This window comes from Maniola jurtina, chromosome 17, assembly GCF_905333055.1.
Source record: "Maniola jurtina chromosome 17, ilManJurt1.1, whole genome shotgun sequence".
NCBI classification, from domain to species: Eukaryota; Metazoa; Arthropoda; class Insecta; order Lepidoptera; family Nymphalidae; genus Maniola; species Maniola jurtina.
The window spans coordinates 12,049,960-12,070,892 of NC_060045.1; the positions used below are offsets into that span (position 1 = coordinate 12,049,960).

General features: G+C 40.6%; 2 protein-coding genes across 3 annotated transcripts in view; one reads left to right on the top strand and one right to left on the bottom strand.

The window, feature by feature from the left end:
• LOC123873698 (Golgi-specific brefeldin A-resistance guanine nucleotide exchange factor 1) overlaps positions 1 to 20,933 on the bottom strand; it is a 31,178-nt gene continuing 10,245 nt past the window's right edge. For both annotated transcript variants that reach the window (XM_045918683.1, XM_045918682.1), the window contains exons 10-30: positions 20,550 to 20,700; positions 19,602 to 19,795; positions 19,167 to 19,375; positions 18,671 to 18,839; positions 18,035 to 18,266; positions 17,417 to 17,565; positions 16,598 to 16,721; positions 16,206 to 16,330; positions 15,524 to 15,651; positions 14,997 to 15,219; positions 14,346 to 14,487; positions 9,493 to 9,602; positions 8,951 to 9,155; positions 8,396 to 8,511; positions 7,762 to 7,843; positions 7,306 to 7,394; positions 2,737 to 2,922; positions 2,264 to 2,431; positions 1,840 to 1,939; positions 993 to 1,582; positions 1 to 496 (exon numbers count right to left, since the gene is read on the bottom strand). In XM_045918683.1, coding sequence (XP_045774639.1) covers positions 44 to 496; positions 993 to 1,582; positions 1,840 to 1,939; positions 2,264 to 2,431; positions 2,737 to 2,922; positions 7,306 to 7,394; positions 7,762 to 7,843; positions 8,396 to 8,511; positions 8,951 to 9,155; positions 9,493 to 9,602; positions 14,346 to 14,487; positions 14,997 to 15,219; positions 15,524 to 15,651; positions 16,206 to 16,330; positions 16,598 to 16,721; positions 17,417 to 17,565; positions 18,035 to 18,266; positions 18,671 to 18,839; positions 19,167 to 19,375; positions 19,602 to 19,795; positions 20,550 to 20,700 — 3,945 coding nt within the window. In that variant the 3' untranslated portion in view covers positions 1 to 43. The remainder of the gene's footprint in view (positions 497 to 992; positions 1,583 to 1,839; positions 1,940 to 2,263; positions 2,432 to 2,736; positions 2,923 to 7,305; positions 7,395 to 7,761; positions 7,844 to 8,395; positions 8,512 to 8,950; positions 9,156 to 9,492; positions 9,603 to 14,345; positions 14,488 to 14,996; positions 15,220 to 15,523; positions 15,652 to 16,205; positions 16,331 to 16,597; positions 16,722 to 17,416; positions 17,566 to 18,034; positions 18,267 to 18,670; positions 18,840 to 19,166; positions 19,376 to 19,601; positions 19,796 to 20,549; positions 20,701 to 20,933) is intronic.
• On the top strand, positions 10,293 to 13,989 carry LOC123873735 (collagenase-like). The gene is made up of 5 exons (XM_045918756.1): positions 10,293 to 10,487; positions 11,103 to 11,370; positions 12,417 to 12,506; positions 12,908 to 13,104; positions 13,854 to 13,989. The coding sequence occupies exons 1-5, from the start codon at positions 10,293 to 10,295 to the stop codon at positions 13,956 to 13,958; spliced, it is 855 nt and encodes a 284-aa protein (XP_045774712.1). The 3' UTR covers positions 13,959 to 13,989.

Here is a 20,933-nt window from a genome sequence, read left to right on the forward strand (position 1 = left end):
TTTTAAATTACAACCAAGTGCCTTTATAAATTTCAAAGTCTAGCTATCCTTCTTGCGTCGACATTAAGGCGTCGAAAACATCGGACCCTGGCGCCACTTTCTCATTTGACCCAAAGTAACTGGAAAAGTTGAAAATACCCTCTTGCCTAACATTATCTGTCGAACCGAATTGAGCTTTATTCTTAGTATGCATAGGGGTTACATTCGCGCTAAAGGATTTCTGGTTTAGTAATCTATCTTGTACAGTTTGGTCGTTTGCTGGGACGTATCGGTTTTCCTCGGGATCGTATAAAGTTGCTTCTTTGGAAGACAGTTCTGTTACCTCGTTGTATGGATTTGTTATGTACTCGGAGTATATCTCGTCTTTGATGCTGACCGGTGTGGACTCTATGTCGATGAGGTTAGGTTCGTTTTCGCTTGGCGGTTGGGTTTGACTAGCTGTAGGTTGGAGGACCGGTTGAGACTGGATTGATATTCCGATAGGTGTTGAAATCATCTGGAATATTAAAAAAGAATTAGTTGGAATGCTGATATACCACTGAGGGATTCGGGAAAAAGGTAAGGTAAAGTATGGTAATGTATAATATACTAATTTCAATAGCTCAATGATTAAGATGGATGAATAGACCTCAGAAAGGTAGTAGGTACAAATCCTCCAGCAAATACAAGCACAGGTCTCCTCTCAAAATAAAAAGGCCATACTCCGTACACTAGCGAACTGTGGATTGGCAGGCTTCACACGCCTAAACATGGAGAGTTCTCAGGCATGCAGGTTTCCTCACGATGTTTTCCTTCCCCCTAATAGCAAGTGATATTTTGACGATCGAAAACCCCTTGTATTCTATTTTATTCTATTCTATTAATTGCTTAAAACACACATTTTAATCAAAAGGAATACAATGGTACCCAATTTGAATGAATGATTTGACTTTGACTTTAAAAGGCGAATTCATAATCACTAGCCTAACACTACTCTCTTATACTACACTTACCTCATTCAAAGGCTGCAAGAGTACTGAAGAAGTCAACCCAGTCTGATCATATAACGGGTTCCGTATTGGCACCATCCCACTAACCGGTGTCGCATTCACTCCCGTACCAGGCTTGCCTATTGGCGATATCAAGCTTGGCCCGATTGACTTGATTCCCGGCTGAATTGGCATTGGCGTAATTACTCCAGCTGGTACGCCAATAGTTTGCCCAGACATTGGCGGTATCAGAGGATATGCTATTGAATTTTGTATTGATGTAATTGGCCCAGGCATTGGTGTATTTGCCACGGACATTGGGGTAACTACACCAGTAGATATATGTGCTGGAACTCCCGGTACAGGAGATATTAAGGGGGGGCCGGGTATTGAAGGGGATTGGGGTAGATTGATGGGTGAATGTGCGACTGTAGCTAGCAATATGTTGGGTGATTGGGCGTTGGATCTTTGTGGTTGGCTGTTGGTGTCGATTGGCGGGGAGGTAGAAGGGTTGGGCGTATTGTTGGCGGCGACGGGAAGAATGGCTGGGATGGGGGGGATGGATGGCTGCATGTGGCTCGGCACGTTTTGAAGTGGCTTCGCGTTGTCGTTTGCTGAAATGTTTAGGTTAACGTTAATTTTGCAGCTGGCTTAGTATTTTTTTCTGTTTTATAGAAAAAATTCAATAAGAATAATTTTGAAGTAAAGAAGTACTTGTGAAGAAAATCTCTTGAGTAAAATATAAGTGGTGAAAAACATTAGTATCACACTTGTTATAAACTAAGGGACAAGTAACAACCTCAGCTTCTGGGACCTTCGATAAATTTTGGGATGATGATAATAATTATTATCATAATAAAAACTATCATACCGTCAGGAAAGAGCTCCTCCTTCAAAGTGGGTAAAAATTCTGCTATGATATCCCATGTGATGTACCAGAGGTCATTGTAGCCTTCCGCGTTACTGAAAATCTGAAATGGAAGAATATTAATGGGCAACCTTTCTAGTGTCTACCAACTCTGTGTAGGCGGTCAAAAATAATCATCTATATTAAGATATGAAAGTAGATAAACTAGTACAACTATACTAATAGTAATATAACTATAACAACATTCTCTCACGTACAGTCAAACGCCGTAAGTCGTTTAGCGCCTTGATAATCATATTCGCGTGGCACGGTTATGTATATGCGTTAGGTGTGTGTGGCGTGTTTATAGGAAAAGGTCATAAGTGCAACAGATTTTTGATGCGATAGTTTCGCGGATATGCTAATCGAATTCTGAGGCCAACCGTACCTTGACGGAGTGCATAACGAGCAGCATGTTCTTCAGCGACTCGAGCGCCGCCTCACGCAGCGGCTCTGCGGGCGACGCCAGCAGCGCGCGCTGCACGCGCACGATGCGCGCCCACAGCGACGCGAACGACGCGCGCCCCACCAGCGCCGGCAGGTGTTGCAGGAACACCTGACGAACACCAACAGTGTTAACATTTTACATTTAGTAAATAACTGTCTGAAATAAAGCGATAGATAGTTGAAGTAAATTGTGACGGACGAGGCGAAGCGAAGTACCTACTTCCGAAGTGATTTAAAAACTATACAAGGGCGATAATTGTTATTTCAGCTGAGTAAAGTAAAGCGGCGACACATACTTTTCTCTTTTGCCAGGAAACATCAAACAAATGATTTAAAACATGCTCGCAGAAGGCTTTCGCAGAAGCGCCGCCTAGCGCGGGGACTAGCAGCGCCCATTGGACGTAAGATACTTACTTTGCACATAACAGTGTCAGCCCTCGCGGCGGCGTCGGGCCTGCGCGGCGGGTTGTTGAGGAGCGGCAGCAGTACGTGCTCGAAGCAGGCCTCCCAGCCCGCGCCGCCCAGCGCAGACAGGGCGGGGGCCAGCAGCGCCCGTTGGAGATAAGCTATCGCGGAGTACGATATAGCGCTGCTCGATCCCTGAAACAAACATATCAAATAAGTTTTTTGAAGAAAAACTTCCGTAAGCGCGACTTGAGAGGACCTTCAGATTTATTTAAAATGGCCGCCAAACATAACAGCTGTTTTGAGACTGTCATCTTTTAAATAAATATTTTCTAATCTCAATTTTTGTAGGCCGACTTCATACTCTTATGATAGATTCTTTGACTTTATTTTCAAAAAACAGATGCAGATGGTAAAGTCTGGATTTAAAAAGCAAATTTTACTGAGAGGACGTACGAAATGGTAGGAAACCCATCTCACTCAAACCCTTACTCAAAAGTGAGGCTCAATGAGGTTACGAAGAAGTGAGCCTTCGCCTTGAGCGAGTGTAACAAAGGCTTTCAAGTAGAACTAGTTTTAACAAAGGATTCTCGTCAGAACTAGTTCTTACTAGGTAAAGCGGGTTTAAACTGAAAACAGATTTTTGCTGTAATGTAACATAGGCACGTGTAAAACTATGAATAATGTTAAAAATTAACATGAAAGAGAAGGAATAATGCCCAGATATTATGTTGTCAGTACAGCGGAATTACATTTATAGTAATTGAGATAATTGTTATTAGCAATGCCACACTGACTGAGCCCGAACAAAAACAAATTTAGTTTTCAGAATAACTGCTGATAAAATCAAACAGATAAACTGCTCTTGAGTGACGTTCTATGACTTTTTATAAGCGATTTTATCTGGGAGTTAGTAAATTGGAAATAGACAAATCTATTAAAATAGTGTAATTTTGTAATTGGCTTATTTAGACTTGACTGTAATCTCACCTGGTGGTAAGTGATGATGGAAGCGGGTTAACCTGGATGGGGGGTTTTTATTAAACCAATATCCCTTTGAGTTCTACACGCCATTGTACCGGAACGCTAAATCGTTTAGCGGCACGGCTTCGCCGGTAGGGTGGTAACTAGCCACCGCAGTCTGTCTGTCAGTGGGCTGTATCTCCTGAACCTTAATAGGTAGAGAGTTTTCACAGAATTTGTATTTCTATTGGCGCTATAACAACAAATAATAGAAATTTCATAATGATCGCCATGAAAAAAAAAAGTATTATTTCTTGTAGAACGCGTACGGAACCCTTCTTTTCCAAGTAAGACTCGCACTTGACCGATTTTTATTTAATTAAAACTTACTGGAGCGTGCCAAAGCCGGCTGTTGGCTTTAATATCAGGTTGACGGTTGAACCTTGCCTGTGTTACACAAAATGGTGTCTAACTGGACGTATATTATAGCTAATTCTATGACTATCATACTCGTATTATGGACGTTTCTAATTATTCAAGAATGTGAAACAAAAAAGGTACGTTTTATTGCATTTATTTTTCTTGCAACTTTTTTCAAGGTTCCGTACCTCAAAAGGAAAAAAGGAACCCTTATAGAATCACTTCGTTTTCTTTCTGTCTGTCCATCAAGAAACCTAAAGCGTACTTCCAGTTGACCTAGAATCATAAAATTTAGCAGGTAGGTAGATCTTATAGCTCAAGCAAAGGGAAAAATGCGAAAACCGTGATTTTTTTTCTTTCTTTCTACATACTAAAATATTCAGACCCCTTTGAAGCTGACCAGTGCCTGTTTGTTTCGCAGGTGTCGTATCTCAATATAGAGCGGCCATACCTAGAGTACTACGACCCGGCATACGTCGCCAACGTCTCCGTAACATCGAGGCGATACAACCGAACTGACACCCATCACTACTTTACTTTGGAGTTCAACCTATTGAAGTTTGACAAACGTTGCGTTGTAAGTCAATTCTTTTAGGAATCCAGGAATCCAGAGAAAAAAATGAACCTTTATAGGATCAATTCTTTATCTGTCTTTCATCCAAACAGGCGGGTCACCCGATGTTAAGTGATTACCGCCGCCCATCAACATTTGCAGCACCAGAGGAACGCCAATGCGTTGCCAGCTTTTCAGGAATTGTTGATCTGCCGCCCAAGGAAGAATAGAAAAGTTCTATTAAAGATTTTTTATTTCATGTAGTCCGTTTGTCTGTGTGTATGAGTGTTCACATACACATTGTTTTAGTGTGTATAGGCTGAGCGAAAGTCATGAAACAGAACAACTTTACCTTACATTTAATTATTGTCATGATGGTTTTAAAAAAACCACGTCCGCTATTTGCTAATCATTTTAAGTACGTCGAACGTTTATCATTTCTGTGTAATTTGTACAAGCTCCCTTACTAAGCAAGCGTTTTGACGTTTGATAAAAAGTCGCTCATCTCTATTCTGTTTCAGCACACTTACTCCTTCTACGAGTTACTGTCAGCAACGAACAAGCGCCGCATAGTGGAGTTACAGTACGACTTTTGCGACTGGGCGGAGAACGACCACTTCTTCGGCGAGGTGTTCAGGGAGGCTTTCCTAAAGATGCCGCCGGCAGAGCGGCCTATGCCCGAGTTTAAATGCCCCTTGATGCCTGTAAGTCTCGAATCTGTGTTGTTGCTTGTAATTGGCACAAAAGTGTGCGCAAATATAAGTGAATTTTCTAAAAATATCAGTCATGTTACTAATGACTTAATGAGTAATGACTAATATTCCCCTTTCCTCTCCAACTAAGCGTAAAGCTTGTGCTAGGAGTGGGTACGACAATAGTGTAACGGATGGGGTTTGAACCGCCGACTTTTCGAATTTCAGTCTGTTCCTTAACTGCTGAACTATTAAAGTAATTAAATGATTCTTTGCGCAAAAATTTCAATCTTCTCGTGATACACTAAGGTGTCTACCTAAGATGTCTATCTATAGAGCGCACTTTGACTTTGCTTAGACTTAAGTTTCAGTAAAAACGAGACAGATTTATGCCAGCGGTATAACGCTGTCTCGTTTTAACAGTGCTTAAGTGTGAGTAAAGTCAAAGTGCCCTATATAGATCTCAGCCTAAGATTTAAATTAGTATACCTACGGGAAGCAGTGTGTGCGTGCGTGGTGCATGCATGTGTGTGTTAATTCATCGTTTCTCTCGTAGTTGCCAGACTACTCCATAGAGTAAGGATAGTATTGGGTTTTGATAAGTTGTTTTCTTCGGCTTATCCATACTAATATTATAAATGCGAAAGTGTGTCTGTCTGTCTGTCTGTCTGTCTGTCTGCTACCTTTTAATGGCCCAACAGTTTAACCTATTCTGACGAAATTTGGTCAGCTTATATCCCGGAGCCAGACATAGGCTACTTTTTATCCCCGAAAATCAAAGAGTTCCCACGGGATCTTTAAAAACCTAAATCCACGCGGACGAAGTCGCGGGCATCCTCTAGTAATATATTAAATCCCAAATATCATAAACTATATGACGTCATGACAAATTTAATAAGGCGGTAGTGACAAACAAAAATATGACAAGAAATAATAACCTGGATGTTATCTTCTTATCTCTATATCTTGTTTAATTTCAGGGGCGATATAGTTACAAAAATATAGTGATACCAACGTTCAGGATGCCGGTGATATTCCCTTTCCAAGACGGCCGCATTTACTACACTTTACTCTGCAAGAACAAACCTATCGGAAAAGCGCGGGTGGATTTCCAGATTATGGAGAAAAATGTGAAGAATGTTCAATAATGTATTTATTACCCTCTTGTAACATTACACATCTTGAGAAAGTTGACAGAACCTTGACAATAAAGTTTGAGTGAAATGAGTCTTATGATGATTATTATAAAGTTGTTTATCCATACTAATATTATAAATGCACATCTTGTAACACACATTATGCAAATAAAGGATTATTAATGCGAAAGTGTGTCTGTCTGTCTGCTACGTTTTCACGGCTCAACCTCTAAACCTATTTTAATGAAATTTAGTACAGACTTGGGGTATATCCCGGGGAAGGACATAGGCTACTTTTTATCCCGGAAAATCAAAGAGTTCCTACAGGATTTCAAAAAACCGAAATCCACGCGGGCGAAGCCGCGGGCATCCTCTAGTTTAATGTAATCAGTCTTATAGTTTTAGTTCAGACATAGTATAAAACAAAATAAGTCACATTATTAAACAAAAATAGGTAGATATGTAGTAAGTAGTATTGCTATCCTTTTCATAATTCTCCCTGTAGAAATGTATAGTAATAGATTTAGTGCTGTCAATGGATTTTTGTTTTCAAAAATCCCGCGAGAACTTTTTGATTTTTCACGATAAAAAGTCGCCTATGTAACTAACTCTCCAGATTTTTATTAACTCAATCCATGCAAAAAAATCACGTCGATCCGTTGCTCACTTGCAACGTGATTGAAGAACAAAACAAACAAACTTTCAAATTCATAATATGGGTAGTGATTCTGAATTTTGAAAGTGTGAAACTGAGTGTTAACTGTAGTATAGAAGCAGGCATTATTTTTGGTACCTTGTATGAGTGTAAACTCACCTTTTTGCCTCGGTTGTCAGAACAGAACTCGGCAATCCCTTGCAAGAGAGGTTTCCACGCCACTTCCCACAGATCGTAGTCTTCAGCACCTAGAAAGATTAATTTTTATTTTGATAACAAATCAATATTCATATAAACTTCGAATGTTCAAAAATCAGGGATTATTAAAAAAAAAAATTATACAAACTAATGGCCGACATTCGTTGAAATATGTCTCACGCGCCACCTATTTAAGTTTAAAAAAAAAAAAGAATATTAGCCATGTTTTTTTTTGATGTTGATACATTAGTAAGTAAGTAAGTAAATAAGTTTTGTATTGTTTTTCTGTGTATAGACATATATTTCTTAAAAAAAAAAACAAGTTAAAGTAGGTTAAGCTGAATGAAAGGTCGACGAAGGGAGTCATCTGGAGAAGCCCATTTTTTTTTAATTTTTGGAAAGGCAGTACACACTAACCTTGGCCCTGGTCGGCCTCGTCGCGCCACCACTTGAATATCTGCGCCGTGCGACTGTGTAGAGTGTGCATCAGGTCTAGTAGCTGCAATACAAGATAAAAGGCATAAAATCAAATCTTTTAAAAGAGCAACCGCCGAGTTTCTTACTGGTTCTTCTCGGTAGCAAAGGCATTCCGAACCAGTGAAATGCTCTTGACGATTCAAAAGTACTTGGTAAAAGTCTAATTGAATAAAATGTTTTGAATTTGAATAAAAAAGTCACTCTAGTACCTACCGTCCTAGAATCTGATTGCCATAGTCATAAAAGGGAGCAATAACAGTGTGTTTTAATTTATCTAAAGCTAGATAAAGCTAAAATAAAGGAGATATGTATAGGAAAGCCTTTTTGGGGTTCCGTTCCCGAACAGTGCCAAAGGGATTACTAAGCCTAAGCTATCTGTCTGTCTGTCAGCGGACCTTATGAACCGTAATAGGTAAAAAGTTGAAACATTCATAGAATATGCGTTTCAATTGCTATAATAACAACAAATAGTTAAAAACCAAGATGGCGAAATGGCCGCCATGCAAATTAATAAAAAAATTAAAAGTAAAACTTATATTGTATTTTAGAATATATTTTTATATTATAATCGTACCTTAATACTGACGACGTGGTAGTGGTCCTGTGTATCGATCTCTTCGTCGCTGGAGTCGCCGCGCGCTCGGCGCCGCGACCCGCCGCGCCGGTCGTCTTTTCTCACCGCGTTCCTACCTACAAACGAACAATTTTTCAGAGGTTCCTTGGAATGTATGAATGCAATGCGTATACGCAACGTACGAACAAGTATGGCAAATTTCAATCTACTTTTGTTTCTCTTTCTTAGGTCTGTTATAATTTAACACTTTTAATGTATATTTTGTGATACCCTAACAGGTTCTCCTATATAATATATACGTACCTCATGTTATTCTTTTAAATAGATACATGTGAAACGCAAAATAATTAAGAATAAAGACAAATTCTATAAAAGAAAATGATATTTAGTGTTTAGTGCGCACAAACGTACTGTATAACGTCATAGCAGTGTTTTGCAATTATTTTTTACTCCACATACCGAGCAAGTGCCGTGCTCCAGACTGGCCTTAGAGAAACTTGCTCGAACTCCAACCCTACGGGGTCTCTATACGTTCTAATGCTTGTCAATACTCACCAGACTGCAGTGTAGCTTTCGCCATCAGTCTGACGCAGCGCACAGCCGCACGACAGTTATGTGGTGTCACGTGCGCCACGTCTCTGATCACCAGAGCAAGCGCCTCCACACACCGAGCAAGCGCCGTGCTCCGATGTGGCCTTAACGAAACTTGCTCCAACTCCAATTCTACGGTTTCCGTTGCGCTGGCTGTCTCGTTTTTCACCTGAAAAGTAACTTTTTTATACATATGACTTAATATATGCCATCAGAGTTTCAATGTTTCAATCAATCAATCATATATTTGCTGTAAATGCAGGTTGACAAAGATGATACAATTATTTATTGTGCTATAAGAGCTACTTACCTATATAATTCTAGGTCAACAGGAAGTACCCTATAGGTTTTCCTGACAGACACGACAGACGGACAGACAGACAGGCAGATAGACAGATAACAAAGTGATCCTATAAGGGTTCCGTTTTTTCCTTTGAGGTACGAAACTCTAAAAACAAATATAACCAAGTCAATCCAATAAAACGCTTTAAATTATAAGACCTCACCAATATCCATCCCTGTGTTTGAGGGGAGTGCGAGAGTTCGCTTTCAGAGGACACGCTGGTCGGCTGCCTCTCGCTGTCGTCTTCAGACCCTTCCGACCGACTGGATCCTGCTGCAAGTGAAATTATTCCCTTAAACCTTTACCTTTTAAACAGGTAACTAGTGAGTTTTTTGTTGTTCTTCTTAGTAGAATATGCTTTCCAAACAGGTAGTAGGGTCTTGACATGCATTAAGAGCGCAAAATGAAGGGTTCCAAAGGGATTTCCAGACGTGAATTCGCTTGGAAAGACTATTATTATATATTGATTGTGACGGTTGCCACAGTTGCAAGAAGAGGGTGCTTCTCGCTCATACCAAGAGATCGATCAACTGACCTAAGCCAGTCGCCACTCACGACGCTTTCACTAGATGGCAGCACGAGTACCTCACGGCAGCCTCAAGTAGAACAGGCAAATGTGAATCGCACTTATAACATTAGTATGGAAGTATGGATTAGAGAGAGATACATCAACACCATTACTATTTTTACCATGTTTTTTTGGGATTTTAGTCCGATCCGGAGACGCAACACCATTATCGTTAATCAACTGAAGATAGGCTAAGAATTTGGGAACAATTTCTCAGCAGATAACTGTGTATTTGGTAATTGTTAAAACTAACATAAAGAAAAATTTACGTAGCGTCGATAACTAGTATTAACAATAATCCTAAATAAGTAGCAGCGATAAGATATTCGACGGTATTAATAAAGATAGTATAACTAACTCTTACAGTAAGCATTTCAGTTACTATCGTTACTAACATGAGATTGCTACTGGTGATTTTTGGTGTATCCTTGGTTTTAGCTGAAGAGTATTCGCCTATAACCCGGAACTACCATGAAGAGATCGGCATACCCGAGGCAAGGCGGATCAAACTCGCTGAGAAGTCCATGGACTTTGATGGAGCAAGGATTACAGGTGGTCAGAACTCCTTGTTAGGAAATCAGCCACACGTGGTAAGACATGTTGAATGTTGCGTTTTGGAGGAGATACGGTTAAAATTGTGGCATTCGTAATGCTGGCCCAGTTAAAATTGGCAGACTTCACACACCTTTGTGAACACTACAGAGATCTCTAAGGCATACAACTTTCCTCACGATGTGTTTCCTTTACCATTAAAGCGAATGATATTTAATTGCTTAAAACGCACTCTAACTAACTTCGAAAAGTTAGAGGTGTGTGTCCGGGATCGAACCTCAGACCTCCCGTATATTGGACGGACGGATTGTCAAATCAAACGTTTAAATAAAACATACTGGTCAACGCAAATAACTAATAAGCAGTTTATTCTCTTTAAAATATTGTTATAGATACCGTGCAACTGTTTTTCAACAAGAAGTATTTCAAAAGTATCTCTGTAGGATTTCAAATTACATATATAGATAGCAAGGGCCGCAAAGTTTTAATCTACGTAGTAGTCATCTATTACTGGGCATAGGTCTCTTGTAAGGATTTCCTCACTCCACTGACTTGTATATTGATATGACTTGTGTACTGATATTTCGATGCGTAGGTAAATATTTAACTTGCATGGGACGTATTTTTGCATTAACGATTCAAACACTATTCAGGGTGGCCTCCTTATCGACTTGACGGTCAACATGCAGTCAGTGTGCGGGTCCTCCCTTATCTCGAGAACGCGGCTGGTGACAGCCGCTCACTGCTGGCGACACGGCAACTTCCACGGCAGACAACTTACTGTGGTACTAGGCTCCGTGCGCCTCTTCTCAGGCGGTATCAGACAAGTGACGGAGAGAGTGACAATGCATCCTAACTACAGGGAACAGCATCTTCATAACGACTTGGCTGTTATTGCCATTAACCAGATTGCTTTAAACAGTGAGTATTACTTCTTTTCTACATTAAACTATACAAGGGTGTCAATTCACTGTGGTTTTTGGCTCAGTAGTGCGCCTATTCTCAGGCGGTATCAGACAACTGACAGAGAGAGTGACAATGCATCCTAATTACAGGGAACAGCATTTTCATAACGACTTGGCAGTTATTGCTATCAACCAAGTTGCTTTCAACAGTGAGTATTACTCCTTCGTAAACTCGGTACAGGGGCGTCAACTCACTATGACACTTGGCTCAGTGCGCCTATTCATAGGCGGTATAGACAACTGACTGATAGAGTGCACAATGCACCCTAACAGAAGAGAACAGCATCTCCACAATGGCTTGGCTGTTATTGCTATTAACCAGGTTGCTTTGAACAGTAAGTATAACTTTTCAAAGGTTTTTATTATCTTCGATAGCTAGATCAATGTGCCAGTGTTGGCAAAACCTCCTTGCAAATAGGATTGTTTTATTATTCCTAGATAATGAGCTTGATAGGGTGCTAAGAATCACCGGGGCTCTGTGTGGGACGACCTCTAGCCCGCTGGACCGATGACCTGAAGGTGGCGGGGAGCGGGTGGATGAGGAAGGCGGAGGGCCGTGTTTGGTGGCGCGCTCTTGGAAAGGCCTATGTCCAGCGGTGGACGCATATATAGGCTGATGGAATTAGCTAAACCACCATTAATGAACATACTCCAAAATTACAAGACATACAGGTTTCCTCATAGGTTTTCTCACCTTAAAATGTATTTATAGTTATTATTTCAATTAATTATAAACATTGTATGGGAAGGCACTGGCCCCTATAATACGGGCTGTCCTAGTTTAGGGGCCAGGACTCCATGAAATGCGTGTATCTAAATTTGTGAAATAAATTTTCATTTTCATTTCATTTTCAGTGTAAAAGTACTTAGTTAAATCAAATCTTGTGATTCGATTTTAACTACTACTTTTGTCTTGCTCTTTAAAATTAGATTTCGACCAAGAAGTTAGAAATATTAGGTTTTTAATACGTCTTTCTCTTCATAATTTTAATACATTTTCAGATGCCGTGACTCCTATCAGAATTCCCAGTGGGAACAACAACTACGCTGGAGCATGGGCCACTGCGGCTGGATTTGGCAGAACCGAGGAAGGTAACTGAAATCCACCAAGCAATCTTTATACTAATGATGATAATAATAATTAATCTTTTTATCGCGCTTATCAAATTGGCTTATAATAAGCCATTAAGTGTTTTTATGAGTATCTACAGATAAATTTATCCTCATGCCGTTAATCCAATACGAAGTAAGGAATGTTACAAATAATTTTTTGACGTGACAACGTCTTATAATTCGATAGAGCCGGCTGCACGCACGAAAAAAGATGACTCATGCGGCGTTACCTCGCTCTGAGGCGTTCCATGTAAGGCTTGAAGTGCAAGCGAGAGCGCGGAACGAGCGACAAAGAAGCACAATCGGCCTTTGTTGTCACGTTCAACTATCGTCAGTAAACCGACTTTACAGACAACCAATTTTTTTTTATTTTATTTCAGGCGGCATGATTTCCCTGACGCAAGTGCTGAGCCATGTGAATTTGCAAGTGATTACCAATCAAGCGTGCGCACGAGTGTTTGGAAATGATGCTATAATCGCATCCACTCTCTGCACGGCCACGGCCAATGGGCAAAGCACGTGCGGCGGCGACTCTGGGGGTCCCCTCGCTATCGGCACGGGCGCTAACCGCGACCTGGTCAGTTTCATTTATCATCATCATCATCCGCCTGTGGACTTCCACTGTTGGACATAGGCCTTCCATAAAGAGCGCCACCACACCCGGTCCTCAGCCTTCCTCATCCAGCCACCTCCCGCCAGCCGCTTTATATCGTCGGTCCATCGTGCTGGAGGGCGTCCCACACTATGCTTGCTTAAACGCGGTTTCCACACAAGGACTTTCCGTCTCCAACGGCTATTGCCTCTACGATTATTTATACTAGATGAAAATTAACTCACAAAAAGTAAAACGAAGGAACGAACACGCCCAAACGCATCTCGTTGCATCGTTTCTATCTATACGGGGTTTCACAACGGCAAACTATCGTTTTAGACGTCGTTTACACTATTTTAACTGACGAAACCTATTTGATTGCTTCGTGCGTGGTATTTTAACATTTCGAAAACTAAGGCCACAGTTCGCGTCGCGTAACGCAACGTGTCTTGCGGTTGTTGACGTTAAAAATGAGACCTCATCATATTTAGTTTAGACATTGTATACAATAGAATTAGCCACAATGCCCCACATTTCTTGGTGTCCTTTTATCTCACGAAGCCCGTTTGGTTATATTTGTTGTTTACGCCACCCGTCATAGTCACCTAGATTTATAACACTTATAAATGTAGCTTATACGTATAATTCACTACCATGGAGCAAAATAAGCAGTAATACTGGCCCAGTAAACACAGTTATACCCTGTATATAACTTCCTGTTGTTTGTTGTACAGATCGGTGTCATATCGTTCAACCACGTGGAGGGATGCACGCGCGGCCACCCGGCCGGCTTCGCACGGATCACTTCATTTGCCGCATGGATCCGTTCACATTTATAATTGTTTTATATATACCTATCGTATAGTAAAATTTATTATTTTTAAAAATAAATAAGTTTTATTACTTTTCCGCGACAAAATTACATGTATTTAGAATTTTAAAATCGTTAGGTAGTCCAATCGTCAATTTTAAAGGCAATGATGCCTCGTTCAAGGGGTTCGGCTTGCCATACCACAAAATATTCTAAATATGTAACTTTTAATATGAGTATTGAGTACCTTCAAGTCGAGAGTGAATAGGCAACTTCTAGGCAAATACGCTCCATACTAGGCTACATCATCACTTTCTATCAACACGAGCAGGTCTGATTGCAGCCAAGCGTTAGTCTATAAATTAAAAAAAAACTTCGGTACGATCGACTACCTAGTTATTACGTAATGACTTACCAGTATAAGCGGTAGCTGGCGCACCTCGGGGCCAGGCGCCGGCTCCCGCTGCAGCCAGCAGCGCGAGCAGAACCCCCCACTCGCTCGCGCTGTGCACGTTCTGAGCGGACGTCTTCACTAGTTCATATAGACCGGATGAGATCTGACCATGAAAAAAAAAATAGTTTAAGACTAGTCTAGTCACAAAATGCGAAGCGAATAGGTATTTTCAAAAATGCTATCTGTTTCAATCCGCTTCGCTACCTTCTCCGAATCGTGCGATAGAGAGAGTCGCAAGTCCAGTAGGCATTTGCCTACATTTTAGTCTTGAAATATTGTTTCAGGTGATAATGTTTTGGTCTGATTAGATTTGGTACATCTTAATCTAGGCTCGTATGTTTTATTTTTTTAGCATTTCAGTTTAGTTAAAAAAATTAAAATACTCAAAAAAGTGTTTAGGTCAAAAATGTGGAAATATCCACATTTTCGTACAAGAAATCTAAAACCAGTATGATAAAAATTTACGAGTTAATGGCGGCAGCGCTATCGTGACGTGATTTAGTAAACTACTTTATTATTTTGGGATCACAAATCTTTTGATACGACAGACAGACAAACAATAGTGATTTCTTTTAAGGGTTTTGAGGTAGGGAACCCTAAAAATACACTCACCACATCAGCTTGTTGATAGAACAGCTTGTAAGGCAGTCGATACAGCAGCGTCAAGTACCGCAGCAACAACGGCGCGCATTGCTCGCAGCGCATGAGCCGAGCGCTCGTACGCAGCAGTGCGGTCAGCACGCGCGTCAGTGCGTGCGAGTTGCAGCTGCCCGCCCAGAACACTATCCGCTCTATGTGTGGACCCACGTCTGGCCATACGGTTTCCACGCGATCTCTAAGAAAATATAAACATTACATAGTTTTTGAAGTAAAATTTCTTTAGTCCAACTTGAGAGAAATTCAAACCTATACTTTATCCACGGAGAGAAGTTAATATAGGACTCTTTCTGTTACGTAAATCCATACAAATGATAAAGAAAAAACCAGAAGGCGTTGAGCATTTTGAGTGACCAACCAATCACAAATGAGCCCATGTAATCCGTACTATACTCGCCACGGAAACAAGTTAGCCCACCATTGTATACTTATAGCAATAATATTCTCATAATTTTATTAATAATGGTAAAATATAGACGCACCTGTTTTGTATAAGAGTTTGTCCCAGAAGTTCCAAAAAGAATATAGTGATGTCTTCCAACTGAGGATTCAGTTGTATGCTGTCAGTGTCCGGTGGAATGCCCACAGCTACCATTGCTCGGATTAATTCCTATAGAAAAAACATTTCAGGATCATCTGGGCAAAGAAATAGTCAACCTATAATACATAAAAGAACTAAAAAAATTACATAAATTAAAACACTAACTGTCATATCAACATATAATCAAAAATCATTGGATCTCTGGGTTTTGAAACTTAAGATTTTGCATCTGTAATTCTCTATAAGGTAGATCCCACGGTCAAAGAATTATAATAAGTTTCTTTATTAGGGTAAAAACCAAAAAAAAAAAAAATACAAAAATAAAATAATATAATATAATATTATATAAATTATTTAAATTAAACATCAAAATAGCACACTGAAGGTGTGCAATTTTGAGCCTTTGAAAGAATTGCCCTCGAAAAAAAGGATTTTGAGAAATTCCGAGACAGATCAGTTAGTCTTTAATAAGCTAAAGGTGTGTAAAGATAACAGTACAGTAATACTACTTGTCTTTGGTTGCTTCTATTTGAAATGAAATGAACACGTTTTCAAAGATTTTCAAAGCCACTTATACAAGAAAGGCAGTTAAGAAGTTAAAGTCAAACCAAACTTGTTATTACCTGTAAGCTTTCAAGCTGCAAAAACTTAGTTTCAGTGATGAGGAGTCCGGGGAAGTTGCATTTGGCGACGCATTCAATTGCTGTGTCTATCAAGCTCTTTTCGTGTGGAGTTGGTGCTCTTATACCTGCAATAAAATTGTTTATTCTAGAATCACTACCAAGAAATATTTCATCCAAGAGTTAATAAATCTGGAGCATATACGAGTTTTGTAATCTAGTTTGCACATCTCGGCTATGTTCAAAGATGTAGAGTATAAAAACACTAAAACGTTAAAGAGAGTGAGCGAGAGAGTCATTGAGTGTGAGTGAGCGAACGAGTGGGTCACACCCACTCATTCGCACGTGAGTGAGTGAGAGAATGAGTGGGTAAGAGAGAAAGAGGTTATACTTACCACTTTCCCCAAGAGCGATGTAGGAATATATGCTAGAGAGCAGGCCGCTATCGCCGCGCGTCGCTTCGCGTATGAGCGACACCTTTCCTTCGGGAGAAAGGTAGTCTTCCGCCTCCACTAGAACCTGCAAAGAACCACAGGGGCATACTAAGTGGTACGGTGAAAGGGATATTATGAGTTTTATTTTTTACGTCCCGCGTGCGTTCAGAATGACAAACTGACTGAGAAAAACCGCCACCTTGCCGGAGGTACAATCTAGTAAATTGCTTCTGCTTGCCTAAACACATACAAATTAAGGATGCAATTTAGGGTCAAAATTTTATTTTAACAAACAAACAATTAAAAATATATAAAAAATACGGGCACCAGTAAAGTAGCTGCTAAACAAGTAAATGAATAATTATATAAACTAAAAGATTTCTACAAACGTCTCAAATATGTAGGTACTGAAAGAAGATATTTTTGTATAGACTACCTCGGTATCTACCACTGGTTCCGAACCAGTGGTCGATACTCTTGACGATTCAAATATACTTGTAAAAGTCTAATTGAATAAAAATACTTTGGAGTTTGAATTTGAATTAGGATATGTAGAAATTCCTAGATTGTGCTTGTGGCACGTGTATGAATAGCCTGCTTTAAATCGACCGGCGCACGTTAGTACGCAACACATTTTACAATCGGGTAAAGGAAACCGAAGTGTCTATATACAACTATATCTTTTTTTTTTGCAAAAAAAGTGACCTAGAAACAAGGATCATGCAATTAGTGATTTTTAAAATTAAGTCGGGCATTTGTGCCTGGTCAGTGGTGTTATACCTTGGGCAGCAGTCGGCCTATATACAGCGTGTTTAGTATCTCGAGCAGGTGCCGCCAACTGTCCCGCACGCAGTCCGCGTGGCGCGCCGCAACTGCGCATGCACGACGCAGTGACACCTGCGCTTTACTCGACTGCCCCAGCGACACTCCTAGAACAAGCATTATACAATCTGCTAGTGCATCACAGCATAAGTACAAGTACAACACGCCCGATACTCCATACAAACGAACTATTTGATTACCTATTTTATTAAAACAAGTACACCAGCATACCCGCACACGATTTATGTGTTTGATTGTATATGTGTGTGTCTGCGCGTGTGGGTGACTGTGTGTGGGTGTGTGTGTAATTATTGTAAAGCTGGTAGAACTGAGCATGGCAGAGGTTTGAGCGAAGCCAATTGAGCGGGACAAGGACAGCGCTAAACATAAGCAACATCAATGCTTCTCGCTTGGGTGACAGCAAGTGAGAACCTTGTGACGCAGCTGCATGTAAACTAGCGCAGCGTAACGCACGAGCCCTTTCAATGCTATGAGGGCGGCGCAGACGCGCAGATTCAGATATCTTCAGGGGCTAACGCAGACGAGCGTTCAAATGACGCCGATCTGTTCACTTACCTATAGCGATGTAAGAAGCGTGTTGCGGCGTCAATAGCCCAGTGAACTTGCACAGCGTCAGCAGAAGTGTGTCCAGCGTCAGAGTGTCGGACGACAGTCGCGCGACTAACGCGGCGCAACGCTCGAGCCCGTTCAGCGCTATGAGGGCGGCACAGTCGCGAAGATTATTCGATTCTATGTCTTCAGGGGTCGGTGCAGACGAGCGTTCGAATGACGCTGATAGAGCAGTTACCTGATGGAATATATTTTTTTAAACTTATAATACATGACTGTAAAAAAGGCAAGGAACAGTAAACAATACAAAACTAGCCAACTGTGTGTTTTAACCAAGTATTATTTCTTAAAGAGTAGATTTTTTTCTAAAAACTGACTAAGGGGCCTCATAATAATTTTAAAATGCCTATTTTACAAGGTATCACTCGAAGAGGTCTTCGTTTTTTTATTTTTCAATTCCCCTTCCTTTGTTTGTATGCCTATGTGCAGCGGTAATAGGTTTTTATAACTACTAAATTTCAACCTTACAGATCTTAGTTTCATTTTTAAATGGCTGTAACAGACAGACCGACAGATAGACGGATTAGATGTAACTATTCCTTGTTGGACGAAAAGGTTTCTTGTTAAAAGTTTCATACTCACAGCGGGCGGGCAGGCGACGGGCAACAACCGTGCGTGTAACGCGTGCGGTGGCGGCGGCGCCAATCGGTACTTAGCGGATGCCGTGCGCCCGCGCCGCTGCAAAACACGCCATAAGTATGCATCTCGGAGAGGTCCCACGCGCTCCGCTGGCATCACCATCTCTTTCTCTCTGCAGATGGAGGCCAAAGGGTTAGAAGAGTTACTATGCATACAATCCAAGAATAGACTCTCTATATTTAACACTATACAAATTCCTGAAAGGCGATTCCTCTGGTGTTGCAAATATTCATGGACGGCGGTAATCACTTAACATCAGGTAACCCGCCTGCTCATTATTTTTATTTAAAAAAAATATGTGCTCTCTGTGTCAATTGTCATGTCAAAAGTACGGTTTACTATGGGTTTACTTTTGACATGATAGTTTTTTCGCGTGGTGGTTGTGTTGGTCCACATTCAGCAATGCATACGCTAGACGGACCACTATAAACAAACTCACTTGATAGAATGGAATATAGCTTCCAGCATTGCCTGTTCGAAGTCCTCAGCACCGTTGCAGCCGCGTAGATTGCGCACAAAGTCCTCCACCGTCATCGGCACGTTCAGTTTCTTCGCGTTGTGGTTGTGTTGGTCCACGTTTAGCATTATCACTGCATACGCTAGGCGGAACGCAGCGTCTGTGTTCGCGAATGGTTCTCCGTTCGTTGACTGAAAAAAGTGATCAATTTCGATGTCAATAGTTCGTTAAAGTATGTTAAGGTAGTTGAAAAAAACAGGAGGACATGACTCAATTATCATCATACACACATATACTGCTTCGAACAGCTTCATCCATATCCTAGCGGTTCGAATTAGAAAGGTGGGAACTACCCAAGAACACACTTATTGAATGATACACTTGCAGAATATTCTAGAAAACTACAAGACAACTCACGTGCCAACGCTCAGCAAATTTTTCCATGACCAGAGAGATAAGAGGAGCTTCTCCAGGCAAACGGAAGGTTTCTAGGTAGAGTCGCAGCGCCTGGTCTATCCGCAAGCCCGCGTAGTCGAAGCTGTCCGCAAAAGCCCCCAGAATACTGGGCCCGCCGTCCTCTTCGCGAGATGATCGCTTGCAGATGTATTCACCTGAACATAGTGAAAAATATATCGCATTGAAATATAGGCCTTTGAAAGTAGTTTCGATAACTGCAACGGGTCGCTACTAGATGGCATTATCAGTTGCTTGAATAGGTACTGAATAAAAATACATATTTGAATCTTCAGCTCTGGGCAGTCAGTGGCCTAATGGCCAAAGATGCTCCGAGCGCGAAACCCCGCGAGATGCAGTTTTGATTCCTGCCAGTTTCCAAATTTAGATATGTATTTAAAAATAATGTGGCTAATGCTCTTGTACACTGAGCTTTAGGTCTGTCTCTAAGCTGACAGACCTAAATCTAATGCTATCCTTTTCCACAGGGATCATTATGAAAGAGATAACAATTTATTTCGACCTGTTATTTTAGTTAAGAGATTGTTGTGTGTACAATCGATTCAACCACAATTTCTGGTAATATGCAGTCAGTCTTAATCAACCAACTTACAACCAACGCCAACAAACTGCGACGCAGTTTGGCGAGATATATTGCATAAGGCTTTTTTTGTATTTCTTCAAATAAATAAATTAAAAAAAAAAACAAAATCTTGTATGCCATATAGTTCTTGAAATCTACATAACTATTAATAGTCCATATGATGGACTGCCAATTAAAATCGGCTGGCGGGAAGTGGCTGGATGAGGAAGGCCGAGGACTGGGTATGATGGTGCTCTTTAGGGAAGGCCATTGTCCAACAGTGGACGTCCACAGGCTAATAATCATTATGATGATGATGAATAACATACCAATCATTTTCTTGTCCAGGTCTGGGTTTTCTCTCAAAAACAAGGCAACTTTATGTGGATCTAATGGCGTAGACAATATCCCATGCTCCTGTAAAAACTCTATGCCCCTTTCAGGCTTCTGATTGAATAGATCCGTGCCTTGTGTTACCCACTAAAAATGAAAAATCGTATTGTGAATACAATTAATAAAACAAAGAGGTAAAATTTTAAGTTTGTACATAATCTGAAATTGCTGTTGATCCGTTGCTCCATTGCGGCGTGATTGAAGGACAAACTAACAAACAAACACACGTTTGAATTTATAATATTAGTAGAGAAGTGGGATAGAATAAATAATCAACTTAAATTTTTTTAAATCCCGAGGGATTTCGTTGTTCTTTCGTG

Coding starts and splice junctions, on each gene's coding strand:
- LOC123873735 (XM_045918756.1), top strand. CDS start 10,293: ATGAGATTGCTACTGGTGATTTTTGGTGTATCCTTGGTTTTAGCTGAA. Junction 10,488..11,102: donor TAGGAAATCAGCCACACGTG/GTAAGACATGTT, acceptor AACACTATTCAG/GGTGGCCTCCTTATCGACTT. Junction 11,371..12,416: donor TAACCAGATTGCTTTAAACA/GTGAGTATTACT, acceptor ATACATTTTCAG/ATGCCGTGACTCCTATCAGA.